This window comes from Narcine bancroftii, chromosome 1 (genome assembly GCF_036971445.1).
Source record: "Narcine bancroftii isolate sNarBan1 chromosome 1, sNarBan1.hap1, whole genome shotgun sequence".
In the NCBI taxonomy this organism is placed as follows: Eukaryota; Metazoa; Chordata; class Chondrichthyes; order Torpediniformes; family Narcinidae; genus Narcine; species Narcine bancroftii.
In genome coordinates this window covers 450,596,829-450,617,251 of record NC_091469.1, presented here as the reverse complement: position 1 = coordinate 450,617,251, position 20,423 = coordinate 450,596,829, and the positions used below count along the sequence as shown (strand labels likewise).

The following is a 20,423-nucleotide window of genomic DNA, read 5'->3' as shown; positions in this document are numbered from 1 at the left end:
GGAACACCCACTGGTTACTGCTCACCAATCCTCATCCAGCCCTTCAAATCCACTGTAAATACACTTGTGGTGGCTTATTTGTCTTCATTTTTATCCACACAGACAGCTCCAGTCCAGATAGCTGAACCTAATCCACTTCAACTGACAAAAAAAAATCCTAATTACAATTACTTTGTGGGGTACCTACCATATACCTTGTTACCTTCTAAATCTGCAAGAAGTGAACTATAAAAATTAACTTCAACAGTTAATTTATGATGAACTCAATCAAATAATTTCATCTTGCATTTGCCTAATTCAATAAAGCCTTCACTCGGAGACTTCTGCAGTCCAGGAACCACTGCACAGTGACTTGTCAATGCACCGAATGTATGATGTTCCCTTCTCTGCCAGTTAATGCATTGAGGAACCTAAAATAAACAGATAAATGGACTATTTATAATTGTCAATATTTATGCACTTTATCTGTTCATAAGATCAAAAATCATTTTATTGGATGACATCTTTATTTTGATATGATTTACAGTATAACACTTGATAAATGGGTATCCTGGACGCAGAAGCTTAGTTCTGTTGATGTTGAATAAATCATTGACTTAATATGGTTCTTCATCATTTGATTCCTGATGGGATAATTGTAAGGTGAAACATGAGAGCTGTAGTTCATTCAACATCACTGTGAGTCATTTGTCAGATCTCAGCCAGAAACAGTCCAACCTAGTTGGGGAAACCAATTGATGTAATTAAATTCGCTCCATGTGGCTGTCATCTCCAGCTGCCAGAATATGGACAGTCGTTGATATCAGTTGTAGAGGTGACTGCAAATTATTTGTTTCTACTTTATGTAAGTAACCTGCTTGGACCTTGTTAAGGCAATATGAAAATTGGATCAAAAGCAAAATCAACTAATTGTCTTTCTTCCCATTCTTACTCTACAGACCTTCTGCCAGCCTGCAATGGGGAAGGAGTCACTTTCACTTTCCTGGAACAGGTTTTGGACATTCTGCTTGAGTACATTTTGAAAACATTTGATAGATCTACAAAAGTAATAGATTTCCACTATCCCGATGATCTCCTCGAGGGATTTAATTGGATGCTGGACGAAAAGCCAAACACTTTAGAGGACATTTTACTGACCTGCAGGACAACACTAAAGTATGCTGTAAAAACAGGTATGAAGAGATGGTAACTCTTCTTATGTGTTGAAAGCCACAATACCATGTCATCTTTAAAGTGGAGTTTTTTTAATCCAGACATTACCTATATAGTTTAATTAGCACAACAAGAATTTAAAATATTCATCACAAACATATCACAATTATTTCTGCTAACCTGACAACAGAGCTACTTTTGAGTTGGATGAGACATGGTAAGAAAAGATAAGCCCAATATGACTGTGGCAATCCAGCAGAGCAAAGTTCATGTTTGGATTAGGGTGTCACTCACTGTCTGAACTCATGATCTGAATTCACAGGAGTGTGAAAATTATATGATCTTCTCAAGTGACAGATTATTTATCAAGAGCATTCACTCTCCAAGTACAGTATCCTCTCAATGCTACTGAGAAGATATCATACTCTAAACGGTTGAATCCTTTTAATGGATGATATTTGGGTATTCATTAACTGAGCTGTGGATCTAGTCAAAGGTTTCCAGAGAAGGGCATAACTAGAATAATCCAAAACACAAGGGAAGGTATCCTCTCAAACTACAGGTACTCCCCGACTTGCAACCTGTGCGACATACGTCCATCCGCACAAAAGACCATACATTTTTTTAAAATAGGTAAAGAAAAAGTATAGAATTTACACAAATTATGTTGTATTTGACAAACTATAACAGGGATACAGGCCAGTAAGAGCCAAAGTGTGCATACTCACCTTGTTAGTCGGCGCCCAGGATCTGTAGGCTGGGTGTAGCTATCTTGATTCCTGTGTGCATGCGCGAGCCTTTGGTTGGCTCATGTGCAAGAGTGTACCACCTGAACTTCAATACATGAACTCACCGCGCATGTACCAACCGAAGGCTTGCGCATATGCACAGGAGTCAAGATGGCCGTGCCCAGCCTATGGACCCTGGGATGCCAACTAACTTGGTAAGTGTGGACCAAAAAGTGGAAAGAATCCCCCAGGTTGATTGACAAATTCAGGAAGCTTTAAGTAGTGATTGTCAAATCTATGATGTAAAAAAAGATTTGATTAATAAGTCTGCTTTAAGACTTTGGTACTCTATGCACACGGCACAATTCCCACTCGTCCATTTCGAGATCTGACCGATCACTTGGTCATAGTTGCGGTCGTAAGTCAGGGAGTACCTGTATTTCCTTCTTGGTAATTTATTATCCCTTTCAAAAAAGAAACAGCTTACAGATGCATGATTCCAGTTAATATTATTATGAAATTGATAATCCAGTCTTTCTGTACAGTGTGAAACAGCCCAATAGAAATTCTTCATGGATAAAAAAATACAATGAAAAATAAAATACACAATGAGTTTGAAATTGTCATTTATTCACTCAGGTTTTATTCATTTATCTCCCATTTTGGAGAAAGGTTAAAAATGTTGTGCTATTTTATTTCCTCATGCAGTGGAAGACTAATCTGTCCATTTCTAGCTGAAGCAACATGTATCTTTTCAACTCATGCTTCTCAGCTGATCAGTTAGAGTAAGATGTGTGGTGATCATTTCTCCAAATTCCCTCTCAACCTCCTGCACTCCAAAGAATAAAGACTTAATTTGCTCAATTTTTCTTTGTAATCTATATGCTGAAACCCAGGTAACATTTTTGTAAATCTTCTCTGCACTCTCTCTACCTTGTTGATATCTTTCCTATAATTCGGTGACCAGAACTGCACAGTACTATAAATTTGGCCTCACCAATACCTTGTACAGTCTCAATATCACTTCCCAACACATGTATTCTATGCATTGATTTATAAAGGTCAGCATACTAAAAGCCTTCTTCACCACTCTATCCACATGAGATTTGACCTTCAGGGAACGATGCACCGTTATTCCTAGGTCTTTCTGCTCCACTGCATTCTTCAATGTCCTCCCATTTACTACACATGTCCTGTTTTGATTATTCCTTCCAAAATGAAGGACTTCACACCTCTCAGCATTAAACTCCATCCACCATCTTTCAGCCCACTCTTCTACGCAGTTCAAATCCCTCTGCAATCTTTGAAAACCTTCCTCATTATCCACAATACCACCTATTTTAGTATCATCTGCATATTTACTAATCCAATTTACCACCCCATCCTCCAGATCATTAATGTATATGACAAACAACAATGGACCCATTACAGAACCCTGAGCCACACCATATGTCACCGGCCTTCAGCCTGACAAACATTTATCCACTACGACTCTCTGGCATCTCCCTTCTTGCCACTGTTGAATCCATTTGACTATCTCAAAATTAATATCTAACAACTGAACCTTCCTAATTAACCTTTCATGCAGACAGCATCCACTGCTCTACCCTCATCAACATTCCTAGTCACCTTTTCAAAAAATTCAATAAGATTGGTCAAACATGACCTTCTATGCACAAATCCGTGTTGTGTGTGTCTGATCAGACCCTGCCTCTCCAGATACATATATATATACTAAGTCTAAGAACACTCTCCATTAATTTACCTACCATAGACATCAAACTTACAGGCTGATAATTGTCAGGCTTGCTTCTCGAACACTTTTTAAACAATGGAACGACATGTGCCACACGCCAATTCTCCGGCACTAGACCCATCTCTAATGACATATGAAAAATCACTGCCAGAGCCTCTGCTATTTCCTCACTAACTTCTCTCTAGGTCCTGGGAAAAATCCTGTTAGGACCTGGAGACTTATCCACCTTTATATGCTTCAAAAGCTCCAGTACTCCTTCTTTCTTAATCACTATAGGCTCCATAATTACCCTCTTTGGTTCCTTTACCCCGCACAATTCAATGTCCTTCTCCTTTGTGAATACCAAAGAAAATAAATTGTTCAAGATCTCCCCCATCTATTTGGCTCCACGCACAGTTGTCCGCTCAGATTCTCGAAGGGACCAATTTTATCCCTCACTCTCCTATTAACATATTTGTAGAAACCCTTTGGATTTATTTTCACCCTGCTTGCTATAGCCACCTTTCTAATTTCTTTCTTAAGATTCTTTTTATATTAATGTATTCTCCAAACATCTCCTTTATTCCTTGTTTCTTATATTTATTGCAGGTCTCCCTCTTTCTTCGAACCAAGTTTCCAATATCCCTTGAAAACCATGGCTCTCTCAAACTTTTGACCCTACCATTCAACCTAACAGGAACATAAAGATTTTGTACCCTCACAATTTCACCTTTAAATGACCTCCATTTCTCTACTACATCCTGCCCATAAAACAATCCACTTCTTGTAATTCCTTTTGTATCTCCTCAAATCCAGCTTTTCCCCAATTGAAAACCTCAACCCTAGCCCTTGATCTATCCCTTTCCATAATTACATCAAAGCTAATAGCACTATGATCACTGGGCCAACGTGCTCCCCAAAACATATCTCTGTCACCTGGCCTATATCATTCCCCAACAGTAGATCCAACACAGCCCCTTCTCTAGTTGGTACCTGTAAAAAAACTATCCTGCACATATTTTACAAACTCCAACCTATCCAGCCCTTTCACAGAGTGGGTTTCCCAATCTATATGTGGAAAATTTAAATCTCCCACAATCACAACCCTGTGTTTATTACAAGTATCTGCTATATCCCTACAAATTTGCTCCTCTAGTTCTCGTTTTCCATTAGGTGTTTTAAAAGTGTAACTACCCCTTTCCCACTCCTCAATTCCACCCAAATAGCCTCCCTGGATGAGCCCTCTATCCTGCCTAAGCACCACTGTAACATTTCCTCTTTCCCTCTGGTTCTATCATGCCTAAATCAACAAAATCTAGGAATAGTTTGTTGCCAATTACATCCCTCCTGCAACCATGTTTCACTAATCGCTACCATATCATACTTCCAAGTGTCAATCCATACCCTCAGTTTATCCACCTTTCTTACAATGCTCCTAGCATTAAAGTATATGCATTTCAGAGATTTCCCACTTCATACTCTCTGTTTGCCCCTATCTTTACAAACAACTCTATTATGTTCTTTTTTTATCATCTCCCCTCCATCTTCGTACAGAGCATCTCCCTTCCCTATCACCTGCCATTCCACACTCAAACACTGTCTACAACCTTTCTCTGTTTCAATCTAACCTACTCCTTGCTGTTCTCTTCCATTTGGTTCCCTCCCCCCAACCATTCTAGTTTAAAGTCTCCTGAGTATCCCAAACAAATGTACCCACAGGATTCTGGGCCCCCTGGGATTTGATCATTATAGATGGAAATAGACTTTAGCATGTGAATATTGATTTCAAATTGAATGTTGAAAATGCAATTTAATTATAGAATGGAATAGTACCGTAGCATTAGGATTTAAGGATGCATCAGTCAGGCTAATTATTTTTCCAAAATATTATCTCCTGATATTTCCATAAACTGTAGGATAGACTCACTTAATAGTTTCTCAATTGGCACATCAAATAGAAAATTACTTTTTTAACCAAAATCCCAGTACATCCCATTCCTGTACCAAAATAATGTCATGCAAATTATATTGCTGCTATTTCACATGTTCGACAGTCTAAGTTCAGCTTTCTGGGTCATTTTAGTATGGCAATTATTTATCACTGATTCAGATTAAAACAAAAAGGAAAAATGTAATACATGAATTTGAATTAGTTTCATCATTGAGGTTACTAAAAGTTGATCTTCATTAATGTGCTTGTAATATTTCAACATAGTGTGATTTTTCATACAATTCTCAAACAATAAATAATATAGATTTTTTCATTATATTCAAATAAATTGAGATCTGTTTTATTTTATTCCATTTTTCTAAACTCACTTTAACTCCTACCTGTCATATTTAGTAAGATTCTCTGCAAGTAATTTACTCCACTGTTTGTGCTATGACAAACACATCATTCTGAAAAAGACTGAACCACAACAAGGATATCAGAAGTTTGGAATAAGTGCCATGAGATCTTGGAAAATATGATAACATTTCTCTGCAGATGTGTCCTTTGGCCCCTTGATCAGATGTGACAGCTATTACTTTTAACATTAATACCAGTTGTGTCAGTTTTTCTCACAAATCTTCTGTGGATCTAAAAGATGGAATAAGTGGGCCGAATTCTTGCAAGGTTTAAGACAACAAAATAAATAAATAAATAACTTTTTTTCAATTTGTCCTTTTCAAGCCTTAAAAGTTATATAGATAAAGAATCAAGCAAACAAATCTCTGCAACTGCTCCTCCTACATAAGCCTATCATATCATTGTTCTGTTGAAGAAATGTTCTTCTCTGCAGGCAGAGCTCTTCAATATATTGCAAGATCAAAACTGCATTTCAATGTATCATATTTTTCTTTGCTTTTTTCAAACTAAATTTAACAATCTTATCTGATTAGAGCACAATGAACTTGGATTTTGGCCCATTTCCAACTTCCACATCCAACTCCCATTCTAATGATCAAAAATAACCTCATAGTTGCTCTTGCACAGGCAAATGTACGTGAAGCATACTTGAAGAGTTTCTATGCCATGCTAATGAAGGACTAGATGTTGTCAGGAATTTAAACACCACAGCAGCTGTTGGCAGTCTTGTATTATTTGAAATAACAATTTTAATTTGAATGTAGTTTGAATGTAGGCTTTAGTTGCTGATAACGATAACAAGAGTTTAGGAATTTTGAAGCCTTTATCTTTCAGAATTTATGTAAATGACAGCTTGACGTTATTGTGAGTTATTTAAATGAAGTTTTTCCATTAGATCTCTTCTGCTGATTCTTGGGACTCGGTTGTTGTCACCAGCTTGTCACTAGCTTCTGCACTGTTGGTCATCTGGCTCCTTTTCCCCAGCAGTGCGTTCTTGGACATGTATATTTGTTTCGGTGTTATAGTCTGGAAAATGATAGATTCAATTGTACTTGCAATTCTCACATGCTATCGAGAAAAGCTGTTTCCTAGTGGAAAGGAAGTATCATATATCAAACCGTTGACACTATGGATAAGAAAATGCACTAACTCCTTAATTTCCTCATAAACAGAAAGAACTTCAGCACATCTGCACAATTCAACACAACTTTATTATAGCACCAGTGACCCGCCATCTGTAAGAAGTTCTCCCCATGCCTGAATGGGTTTCCCTCCTCCCTCCCTCTAAAAACAAATGGGGTTTGTAAGTTAATTGTGTATTTGGGTGGCATGGGCTCATAAGAACATATGAAATAGGAGTCGGCCATTCAGCCCATCAAGCCTGCTCTGCCATTTAATGAGATCATGGCTGATGATAGCCTCATCTCCAACTACCTCCCTTTGCCCGTATTCCTTAATTCCCTTACTATGTAAAAATCTTTCCTACCTTGTCTTAAATCTATTTAGTGAGGTCGTCTCCACTGATTCAATGGGTTGTGAATTCCACAGATTCACCACTCTCAGGGAAAAGCAGAGCCTCATCACCTTCCTAAATCTACTAGACTGAATCCTGAGGCTATATCCCCTAGTTCTATTCTCCCCCAGCAATGGAAAATACTTGCCTACCTCTATCTTATTTATGTCTTTCATAATTTTGTGTATCTATAAGATTCCCCCCCCCCATTCTTCCAAATTTCAGCAAGTACAGCCCCTCGTGGCTCATGGGCCGGAAGGGCCTGTCACCATGCTGCATCTCCAAATTAAAATTAAATTAATATCCTCAGTTTCTCTTACCATTTTTTGACACATCAGAGTAAGTATCCTGTCCAGCTGCATTGCAGCTTGGTATGGGAACTGCTCTGCCCAAGACCACAAGAAACTGCAGAGTTTTGATTATAGCTCAGGCCATCAAACAAACCACTATCCCCTCCATTGATTCCCACTGCCTCAGGAAAGCAATCAACCTATTAAAGAACATATCCCACCTGGTTATACTCTTTTCTCCCCCCCCCTTTGGGCAGAAGATACCCGAGTTTGAAAAAACACACCTGCAGATTATTTTTCTCATGTTAGCAGACTGTTTACCGATGCCATAACTGTTTAACTGCACTTTTTTTCTTTCACACTATAGCCTGAATTTTTTGTCATAAATAATATTATCCTCTGTACATGTTTTATTTCAACACCATCCCCTGCTCTTGAGTTTTTCTTTATTTTCGCATTACCTGTAATACAATGTGTATGGCCATTTGCTTGCATGGATAGCATGCAGGCAGTTTTTAACATTTGCATGCCATCCAAGGCACTTGAACACAGGTAATGGCAGATTTTTATTCTACAATCATACGTTTTAAATTAAAATTTTATTCACAATATAGCAGAAGCCGATTCCAGTCATTGAGACCTGAGCTGCCCCATTAGATCCAATTAACGTGCAATCCTGAATACTTTGGAGGGTGGGTGTTAGCCAGAGAACCCCTGGGAAAACCCATGCAGGTCACAGGGAGAAGGCACAAACTCCTTACAGACAGTGCCAGATTTGAACTCGGGTCACCAGCGCCATAACAGTATTGTGCTAACCACCACACTAACTGTGCCGCTGTGTTAAAATCACAATGAGTGGCTCCTATATCCCAGGGTGACAATAACAGATACCAGGGGGCATCTGTTTAAGGTGAGTGGTGGAATATATAGGGAGGTGCATTTTCTATGCTGACAGTGGTGGGTGCCTGTGGGTGGTGGGAGAGGTTGGTACAATACAATTTTTAAAAGAATCTTAGATAGGCATATGAAATTAAAAATAGTGGGTTATGGGTTTGAGGTAGTAGATAGTCGTGGAGTACTTAAAGATCGGCACATCATGAGGTAGAAGCTCTGTACTGTGCAGTTATATTCTATATAAATATCAGTTGTTAATCTCGTTTCAAGGAATGTACAATGGTGCAAATGGTGCAAAGTGAAAATTCAAAATATTATAGAATGGGTTTTAAAATGATTCTATGATGCAAACAGTTTTATTTTAATTCAGTACACTTTAGGAATATTACCAGAATTTGAAATTAATATCCAGTTGTTGTTTGCTCATAGGTCACCCTAGATATTTCAACCAGCTCTCAACAGGATTGGATATGGTTGGCCTTGCTGCTGATTGGCTTACCTCCACGGCTAACACTAACATGTAAGTGGGGCTTGGCTGTTACATTCTGGACTGTGTAAAAATGCCTTTCATTGATCAATTTTCAATCTGCCTAAATAGGGCCTCAGGACTTGTTCATGGAATCATACAGCAAAGGAAAATACCTTTTGTCCCTCCATATCCACCACCTCTTTGGGCAACCCACTTCCGATTCCAGCCACCCCCCCACCCCCCCTGCTGCTTAGACCAAGGATACTGATCTGAGCCAACTGTTGTAATGACGGTCTGTGGTTGAGATCATTAATCTCACTTAAGCAAAGGATAAAAGCACATTTCAGCAGGTTATTCGAAGTCGGTGAAGAGAAAAAAAAACTTCCTGTTAATGACCTTAAAGCTGCATTATTTCTCCGAGTTCTTTTCCCTGCTCTCTTGGCAGGAGTGCAAATCATTTTGCAGCCGTTTTACACTCTTCTCTCATTTTCACCTGCACATTTCAATTTCACGATAACTTCCATAACACTAACTCAGGGAATGTTTGCAGTCAGTATCCGTAAGACCACATGGATGCACAGATTTTCATTGTCATCTCAATGACAACCACTCCCACGTTGGTCCTTGCTTCCTGTGAGGAGTCAATTCTATTCTTCTATTTTATGCATCTTTGTTGTGTCAGTTCAGATGTCAGCATCTCCCATATCAGAATGAAACTGGCATGTTGCCTGGCTCAAAAGCAATGGAGAGAGGTTAAGTACACGTAGTAATCCTCAAGGCTATTTTCTCTGCACCTTCACCCCATTTAGTCCCTTGTTTTCAACATATTTTCTCTGCTTATTAGCTCCTCTTCTTTCTCACACCAATTTCTTGTTGAGGGTTGGCTGCAAACTTCTGACTGGTGGGATCACCATTGTGCAGCGACCAGTGTATTTGTGCATTGTGTAGCTACCAGTGAATTGTGTAGCGACCAGTGTATTTGCTGAGAAATTCATCCAACCTCTGAGCATTATCCCTCTCTGATGTAGTGGTCTTGTTTTCTAAATGGCTTCTGAAATTGAGTTCCATTGATTTAAATTGAATTTAATTTGAGAAGTGGAATAGGTCACTTTACAGTTCTCTGTACTATAAATGCATTTATTCCTTCCCTCTGGCGTGTATTTAAAAAAAAAGATCCCCTTGCTACAGGCAGAAATATTATAGCAATGGACTCTTCATTTTCACTGCCTGAAGAGAATTCTGAAACTAATATCTCCCCAGTGAGAGTTGAAACAAACAGCCCTCTGTGCTTCGTGACCAACACAGAATGATCATTGTGTAGATTCTTAAGGCAACCGTGTATTTGGTCTTTGATGATTCTAAACTGACAATAGATGTTTAGTGTCAGTCAGTCATTTGTGTTTGCTTTGATATATAAACACACAGACAAAATAATTCAACGCTTGTCCAATACATTTAGTCTCTGTTAAATTCAGAGAAGAATGCTTCCTGGAATGGAATGTCAGGTCAGTCATGTCAGGATAGGAAAGTAACATCTTGTCCAATCATACAGAAGTAACTAGCATAATATTTTCACCACATTTGTGTGTTTAACTAGCCAAACCCCACAGTACACCAAGGCCTCTACACTAACATCACTGTAATGCTAAGAAAATTTACATTTATGTTGTATATTTAAGGTGGAACTATATTGGTGGTGTCTTAGCTTTGGCTCTACTTAAGTTCTTCAGGCATGGGGAGACAGTCTAGTGAGACTTAATCCCTATAGGATGGTTTATCTAAGGCAAGCAAACAAAACTGCCTTTGTGGGTTTTGTTTGGAGAAACCTTTTTAGCTTAAAGAGTCATTTAGGTTAAATAACTTAGCTAAATAGAATAATAAATGCTCATTATTCATGCAAGGTATGCTGTAGAGCATCCACACTTCTGAAAGCATCGATTGCTTGTTTTTTTCTTGAACAACTCCTGAGTACTTGTGTCAGCCTCACACCAAAGGACACATGTTCTTTGGCTTCTCTTTCCCCAAATTTATGCAAATTGCATGTCAATATCCCCAAGTTGTCTCCTATTGAATTCACTTCCAACTTCTTGCAAATGACCTTGAGAGATATTTTGATCCTCTTTGCAACTGGAATGGCTCCTTAACCAGGTAATCCTTCCCAAGTTGTGTTGCAATAACGAAACATGAGCTTCTTTCTTTCTTATTTTGAGCACCATGTATCCAAATGTTGCTTGTGCAGTTTATTGAAAGTGATGTTCATATGATGGTAAATTCTACACAGACACTCCAGCATCCATGAAAGCTATACTTCCCCATCAAAAAGGTATCATCTGACCCGAGATCTCTCTGGCTCCACAGCTGTTCCAGTGATTATTTACAGCCGACTATATCTACCAGTCACTGACCTGCAGGTGAATGCAATGGTGCTACAGGCGCGCAGCTATCGCATGGCTCCAGCTATGTTGGTTCAAATCAGTGTGGAGTTTTCTCATTAGCCCTGTCACTCAGTGGATGTTCCCTGGATTTTCCCATTCCTCCCACATCCCAAAGGTGCATTGGTTATCAGATGAATTGGCTAATTCCCTCACCCAAAACTTTTGTAGTTCATGTCCCAGGCACAACACTGCTCCCAAAATGAATCATCTCACATTTATAACAATTACACTCCATCTGCTATTTCTCAGTACATTTCATTAATACTGTGATATCGCCCTGTTGTCAACGACTGCTCGCCACATTGACAATGATTCCACCAATCTTCATGTCACCTGCAAGCTTACTGTTCATACTTCTTCCCACATCTACACCTAAAAGCAGAGAAAACAGAGAGTAGTTAGTCGTAGGAACATATTCTGCCTGGAGGTCAGTGACAAGTGGAGTTTCACAAGGATCTGTTCTGGGGCCCCTGCTCTTTTTGGTCTTTATAAATGACCCAGATGAAGAGGTGGAATGATGGGTCTGTAAGTTTGTGGATGATCCAAAGGTTGGAGGAGTTGTGGATAGTTTTGAAGCCTGCTATAGGTTACAAAAGCATATAGACAGGATGCATGCAGAGTTGGGTAGAAAACTGACAGATGGATTTCAATGAGATAAGTGTGAGGTGATGGATTTTGGAAGGACAAACCAGAAGGTTGAGTGCAAGGTTCATGGTCAGTTCCTTAGGAATGTGGATGAACAGAGGAACGTTGGAGTCCAAACCCATACATCCCTCAAGATCGCCACGCAGGTTGATAGGATAGTTAAGAAGCCCTATGTGATTTTGGGTTTCATTAATAGAGAGATTAAGTTCAAGAGCAGAGAGTTCATCTTGCAACTCTACAAATCTATGGTGAGACCACACTTGGACTATTGTGTCAGTTCTGGTCACCTCATTATAGGAAGGAAGTTGAAGCTCTGGAGAGGATGCAAAGGAGGTTTACCAGGATGTTGCCTGGATTGCAAAACAAGTGTTATGAGGAAAGGTTAACAGAGCTAGGACTTTTTTTCTTTGGAGCATAGAAAAACAAGAAGAGACTTAATAGAGGTCTACGAGATTATGAGAGGCATGGATAGTGTAAACAGCCAATGCCTTTTTCCCATGGCAGGAATAGCAAACACCAGAGGGCATACATGCAAAGCACTGAACAGGCCTTCAGCCCATCAAGTCCACACTAACTATCAAGCACCCAATTACACTCATCCTAGATCAATCCATTTTTACTTTGCTACATCTCATCATGCAGTTTTTACCATTCAGACTAGGGGAACTTATAGCCATCAAATAACCTACCAATTCAAATATCTTTGGGATAGGGGAGACAACAGGAGCATCCAGGGGAAACCCACAGAGAGAACATGCAAACTCCACACTGGTACCACCAAGATCACTGCTGCTGTGAGTCAGTGTGTCTACTAACAACACCATTGTGCCATCAGCACTAACACAGAGCTCTCGGGCAGGGGTGAAGTTTTAAATTTTTAGATGCCAGAGCTCACCAAGAATGGCGACAAGGAGGTGCGGGAGCTGCCCCATGGGATGCCGAAGCAACCTTCTGAGGTGCCCAAGTGATGGTCCAGTGAGCTCCAGCAGCACTGCATCCCTGCTCTCGGGTATGAAAATATGAAGAGGATTAAAAGTTACTGATGTACTATATTGTTGCTATTTGATAAATCCATCAATAACCAGTGTGCTGTGTCCACTTTGGCTAATGCTATAGTTCAACCTCATGGTGTTCTTTCCTAACTCACCGAAGATCTGAATTCTAATTATTTCATCATGATTGAAATGTAAATATTATTTCAATATGTATGACTTGATTGTGGTTATCTTTCTTTCCTTTCCTTCAATATGCGAATCCTTCAAAAATGAAGTGGGAGAAATAAAAATAAAACTGAGTCGTGGGTTATTTTGCTATAAATAGATTTTATCTTGGTTTCCCTGATCCATTCTCTATCCACCTTGCTGGGATTCCTTGATAAGGTAGATCACAGAATGCTGCCTCACTCCATTCCTTCCATTGGTGAAGTGTTTGCTCATAGAATTCAGAGGCTTTTACAGTTTCTGGCAGTGCCAAACCATATAGCCTGATGCTCCTTCAGGAGGCATGGAACAGCTGTTATGCCTCATATCTGGGTTCCTTTAAATACACCAGCTCTTTAGTTCATTAACAGACAACTACCAATATTGGAGACAAACCTAAGTCAAGACAGAATTATATTCTAGAATTAAATTCGTTCCTTGGTCCCCCTCTCTGTTCAACTTGAAAAGTTAAAACCTATCTGTTTGACCAGATAAGTAATCATTTCTCTTAATAATTTCCTCCTTCCTAGTCAAGGCACTCAGCCTCTCACCCTTTTTAGAATGCCTTTGTTGCTCTTGAGCAGTCTATTTACAAGAAAGTAATATAAATCATATTAATACAATATATTATTTATTGTGAATTATCTTCAGGTTCACATATGAAATTGCACCAGTGTTTGTCCTGTTGGAATACATCACGCTGAAGAAAATGAGGGAAATGATTGGCTGGCCTGGAGGATGTGGAGATGGCATATTCTCACCTGGTACATGAATTTTTAGGTTTTCTTTGTGACTCAGTTTTCAGGTGCAGTTAAATTGAGAATAATGGTATCCATGACACTATGTGTAAAATCGTGTGAAATAGTAAAAATTCACCAGATTAAAATGAAAACAATATGTGCCAGACAATTATGCAATCTCTTCCAAATTATAACATTTGGTAAGAGTGTGAGATATCCAACAGACGTGATGAATATATTTAAGAGGGAATTAGATATGTTTCTTCAGTATAAGGGAATTAGGGGTTACGGAGAGAAGGCGGGGACGGAGTTACTGAACTTTAAGATCAGCCATGATCTCATTGAATGGCGGAGCAGGCTCGAAGGGCCGAATAACCTACTCCTGCTCCTATCTTCTATGTTTCTATGATGGGCTCCCGCCTGAAGGGTGTTGCACTCTTTCTCTCCCATCAGTGTGCATGATCTGCTGAGTTCCTCCAGCAGTTTGGGTTTTTTTAATCCCCTCCAGGAAAATAGAAATGATGCTCTGGAATGGTTTTTTTTACCCTTTTGAATAGATAAGGTCATATTTTGCTTTGATTTTGGTAAAGTCTAATGTGCAGATATTTAACAAAATTAAATGAAACATCTAACAACATTGTTAATTTGAAGATATTTAACAAAATTAGCTGAAACATTACTCACATTTGTTTAAAAATTAGGGCTTTGTGTTGGGCAGATCATATCTTACAAATTTGGGGAGGTGGTTGACATGATGGGGCAGTGGATGTTGTGCTACTCTACTTTGATAAGGTCCCTCACAGCAGACTGATCCAGAATGGACAGATGAATGGGATGCAGGTGAATTGATAGCTTAGATTCAGAATTAGCTGGCCCATAGAAGACAGAGGGTAGTGGTGAAAGGATGTTATTCAGGCTGGATACACATGACCAGTGGTGTTCCACAGGAATTGGCATTGAGACCTTTGTTTATCTATATTTATAAATAACTTGGATGAGAAAATGGAAGGGTGGGTTGGTAATTTCGGCAATGATACTGAGTGGTGGAGCTGTGGACAATCAAAGAATACAAAAGGATATGGAATAGTTACATTTATGGGCAGAGAAATTGATTTTTTTTAAATCTTTTTATTAATTTTCCACAGAAAAGGAAAAAACAGAATAATATACAGAAAACATGAAAAAGTAATATACATATCCTTGAATATAACAATGGTGTACTTTCAATTAATTCAACATTTCCATACATTGACAGTTACATTGAGTAAACAAAAATAGAACGTTAATGCATAGAACAAAAAGAATCTAACTCTGATGGGGGGTGAATGAAAAAAAAACAAAAAAATAACAAAAACAACTGGTCAATCCATTCTAAGAGTAACTTCAAAGTAAGTAAAAAAGAGATTCTTCCTGAGTAAACGCAACACACTTGGAGAGGAATAAAAATCGAACTGGAAGTGGTTCAATTTTACTTATTAGTTTGAGTTATATATGGTCACTAGGTTTTTTCAAAGTTAAAGGTCGTATCAAATGTCTGACTTCTATTTTTTCCTAAATCTAAGCATGACATAATCGAGGAAATCCATTGAAGTAAAGTTATCAGATTGCAATCATTCCATTTGAGAAATCGAGCTCTTCTTGCCATTCCCTTAGGCTAAAGCAGGTGCAAAGCCTAATCCCAATATTATAATCCCAAGAATAGCTGTGAGTAAGGTTGGCTGTAAATCTAGGTCCAACACTTTAGCTAAAGTTTCAGAAACACCTTGAAAAAATTATCCAACTTTGTACAGGACCAAAACATTTTAATAAATGATTATTATTATTAGGAAAAAAAGTTCACTTTCATTTAAATTTATATCCTGAAAAATACTAAATTCTGTTAGCCAAGATAATCAATGTTTTAGGATTGGAGGTATATCGAAATATATCAACAAATCATCTTCACATAAAGAAACTTTTATGTGCTCTCTTCCCTCTCTGGATACCATGGATAGTTGTAAAATCTCTTAGTGCAATTGCTAAGGGTTCCAAAGTTATGTTGATTAATAAGGGACTAAGAGAACAGCCCTGACACATACCCCTATGCAACCTAAAATAATGAGATTTATAGTTATTAGTAATAATCACTGCAATAAATTAGTTTGATCCAAAAGATAAATCCAGGACCCAAGTTAAATCTTCACAAAACCTCAAACAAATAAGGCCATTTCACTCTGTCAAAAGCTTTTTCAGCATCAAGTAAAACAGCACCTTCTGGTCATTTAGATGGAGTGGAAAAAATAATGTTCAATGATCTTCTAATATTAAATTAGAGTATCTATTCTTAATAAACCCAGTTTGATCTTTAGAGATAATTTTAGGCAAGATATTCACTAGTCTATTGGCCATAATCTTAAAAAGAATGTTTAAATCTACGTTTAATAATGAAATCAGTCTATAAGAAGTATATTCAGACAGATCCTTATCTTTTTGGGTGGGGGGGGGAATTAATGAAATTGAAGGCTCATAAAAAGTTTTAGGCAAAGTTCCAGAAGAAAAGGAATCAATAAAAACTTTACTTAAGTAAGGACTCAGAATATTATTAAATGTTTTGAATAATTCAACTGTATACCTATCAGGTCCCTGAGCTTGGAGAAATGGATTCTAATGTTGGCATTTGAGGACATGGTTTGAGAGGTCAAATATAAGGGGACCATGTCCAATTAATAGCAGGTCTTAAAGTCATTGATGTGCAGATGGATCTGGGGTTTCAAGTTAATAGATCCTTGAAAGTGGCCACGCAAGTGGATGGGGTGAAGAAAGCATATGGTACGCTTGCCTTCGTTCGATGGGAAATTCAGTATAAAAGTAAGGAAGTCCTGTTGTAGCAATATAAAGCTTTGGTTAGGGCACATTTGGATTATTGTGTGTAAAGGTTACTCCATTACAGGAAGAATGTGGAGGCTTTGGAAAGGATACAGAAAATGTTGACCCAGTTGCTGCCTGAATTAGAGGGTATGAATAATGGGAAGAGATTGGATAAGCTTGGGTTTTCTCTGGAATGTCATACAGTGCGGGTGACCTCATCAAAGTTTAGAGAGGCAATGATAGGATGGAGAGTCAGAATCTTTTCCACAGCGTAATAAGGAAAGGTGGGAAAGTTTAAATGAGAAGTGTAGGGCAAGTTTTATTTCCACAAGAGTGCTGGGTGCCTGAGATTGGCTGGACTTTTACCATGTAGTGATAAAAAGGAGATATAATCGCAGTTTAAGAGGCTTCTAGGTGGACACATGAATCTGCAAGTTATAGAGAGATATGGATTATGTGCAAGCAGAAGATTGAACTTGTGCATTGTGTTCAGTGCAGACACTTAGACCACCTTATTCCAGTGCTGTATCCTTCCATGTTGTATTTTCCATGGCTAAATATTAAAACTTGAAATTTCCCTGCACATTTCTGATCCTGCATTGATCTAAAAACCATAATCTATTTTTCCTCAGGGAATAAATGTAATGCTTATTTTTGGAAGGTTTATACCAAATTTTCATAAGTTCAACAGCCTTCAAACCATTTGTGTTACTCCCAAGTGACATATGATTAAGCAGAGTTCCTTCAACTCATTAAATAATGTCATCTAGAACTAAAAGAGAAAGTGAATTTCCTTCATTGATAACTATTTGAGCAAGTCAAAGTTTTGAGAGCAACAGAACCCAGGATGTCTTGGCTTTGAAAATGTTCTCTTTTCGAGTTTTAAGATTTAGTAAAAGTGAAGGCAGAGATTGATACAACAAAAGGGAATAACTCTGATAGAGTTATTTCAGAATTCCCGTGCTGCAGATAAGCTGCAGATAAAATCATTTAAGGTGGGTGGAGGGAAAGAACATTAACAAAGGAGTATAAATGCTATGAAATAGGGATGTTAAAAAAAGTGAGAACAGAAACAAAAGAGGTTGTGAAATGCAGAGCTGAAGGAAATGCTCAGCAGGTCAGTTCATACAATGGAAGGAGAAGAAATGAGCCGGCAGAAGAGCTGGAGAGCTAAGATACAGACAGGACGTGTAAGCTGAAGTTGTACATTGTGTCCAAAATGTTGCCATATGCCCATGTGAAAGATGAGGTGCTACTCCTTGTATATATTTGGCCTCATTATAATGGTGCAGGAGACCACAGAGTGAAATGTGATTGAACATTAAATCTGCATTTGGTTTCATCAATATTGAAGAAATACCTTCAGGGATCCAAGTGCCTTGTGCTGAATTGGAAGGTGTACAAATGAATCACTGCTTCATGTGAGAGGACTGTTTGGACAGTGGGGAGTAAAAGGCCAAGTGCTGCATTCCCTACAGTTTAGAGCAGTGGTTCTCAACCTTTTTTCTTTCCACTCACATACCACTTTTAGCAATCCCTATGCCATAAGTGTTTTATGATTAGTAAGGGATTGCTTAAGTTGGTATGTGAGTAGGAAGGGAAGATTGAGAATCATTGCTCTAGACCCAATTATTACTGAAATATTTTGCTTGAGAAAAATTGTCATTGACCCACTTCCTTTGGAGTTATGAAACCGTGCACATAATGAGTCAATTAGGTAGAGTGGTTTTCAAACTTTTTCTTTCCACCCACATAACACCTTAAGCAATCTTTCCTTATCTAATTCCATTTTTCTTATCTAATCCCATTTCCTGTATGTGCCCTATAACCCTCTGAACCTTCCCTATCCATAAACCTATGTAAATCCCTTCTAAATTATGTCCATCTCTACCACTTCCTTTGGCAGCTCATTCAATATACCCACCATTTTCAGGGTGGAAAAAACTTGCTCCTCACATCCCTTTTCCCTTCTCACCTTAAATCTGTGCCTTTTAGTTTTAGACTCTCCTTATCCTGGATAAAGATTTTGACCTTTCACTTATCTGTGCCCTCATGATCTTATACTGTAAATCTTATATCATCACTCATCAACTTCCTTTTTGTTTCATGAAAAGAGTCCCAACTTAACCAGTCTCTCTTTCTAACTCAAGCTCTCCACTCACTGCAACATCCATATGAATCTTTGTTGCACTCTCACTAGCTTAATCACATCCTTCGTGCAGTACAGTCACCAGAACTTCAAGGTGCCATCCCACCAATGTCTTGTAAAGTGGTAACATGATGTACCACCTCTTGTTCTCCATCTGATCTACCTGTGTCACTAATTTAAGAGATCTGTGCACATGTAGCACTTGGTCTCCCTGTTCAACAGCATTTATCATTGCCATGTCATTTACTGTTCTGGTTTAACTTCCCAAAATGCATCACATCACACACTTCCCACTTTCACATTTGATATAAATCCTGCTGTAGTTTAGGTGATCTTCACTTACACCCCATCACCAATGTTGCTATCATCTGCAGTTACCAATAATGTCACGTACAAATGTCACATTCAAATTTTTATATGTACAACAAACAAGATTGCAGCACACCATTGGTCATGGACCTCCAATATGAACTGCAACTCTCCAGTACCACCTTCTGCATCCTACCATCAAGCAGGCCTGGAAGGTTGATTGTGCTTTACTGCCTATGAATGGTGCATGACCTGCTTAGTTTATCCAGCACTTTTGCATATTGTACTTGACACCAACATCTGCAGATTTTCTTATCTCTAATTTTGTATCTAATTGACCAGTTCACCCTGAATCCCATGAGAACTCACTTTCCAATCCACCATACTAGACCTTGTCAAAAGCTTTGCTGAAGTTCATGTAGACAATGACCACCACCTTGTCCTCTTTAATCTTTTTGGTCACCTCTCCAATTTGTGACACGTAATTTCCCACATCTCATCAGTCCTTGCCTTTCCAAATGCAGATAGATCTGTCTTTCTAAAACCTTGCAGCAGCAGGCACTATCAATGTCAGATTCACCCTGACTCTCCTTGCAGCCCTTCTTAAAAGAAAAGATTCAACATTCACCACTCTCCAAACTTCCAGTACCTCATGCATGGCTAAAGAAGATACAAAGATCTCTGATAGGGCACCAGCAATTTCATCCCTTGCTTTTCACAATATCCAAAGATGCATTTGGTCAGGCTCAAAGGATGTAACCACCTTAATACAAATTAGTGTCACCAACACCTTCTCTTTCATAATATCAAATATGTTTCAGGATGACATTATTCCATTCCTTGAATTCCCTGACTTCCAGGATCATCTTCATGGTAAATATAATCAAGAAGTATTTATTTAAGTCAAACCTATCTCCAATGGCTCCACAACTCCACTGATCATTAATGGAAAAGTTTCTTTCCCTCAT

At 38.5% G+C, this 20,423-nt stretch overlaps 1 protein-coding gene across 1 annotated transcript in view; it reads left to right on the top strand.

Moving 5' to 3' along the window:
• The first annotated feature begins 877 nt into the window (after positions 1-877).
• gad2 (glutamate decarboxylase 2) overlaps positions 878-20,423 on the top strand; it is an 83,531-nt gene continuing 63,985 nt past the window's right edge. The window contains exons 1-3 of the mRNA XM_069932071.1: positions 878-1,172; positions 9,092-9,182; positions 14,062-14,174. Coding sequence (XP_069788172.1) covers positions 878-1,172; positions 9,092-9,182; positions 14,062-14,174 — 499 coding nt within the window. The remainder of the gene's footprint in view (positions 1,173-9,091; positions 9,183-14,061; positions 14,175-20,423) is intronic.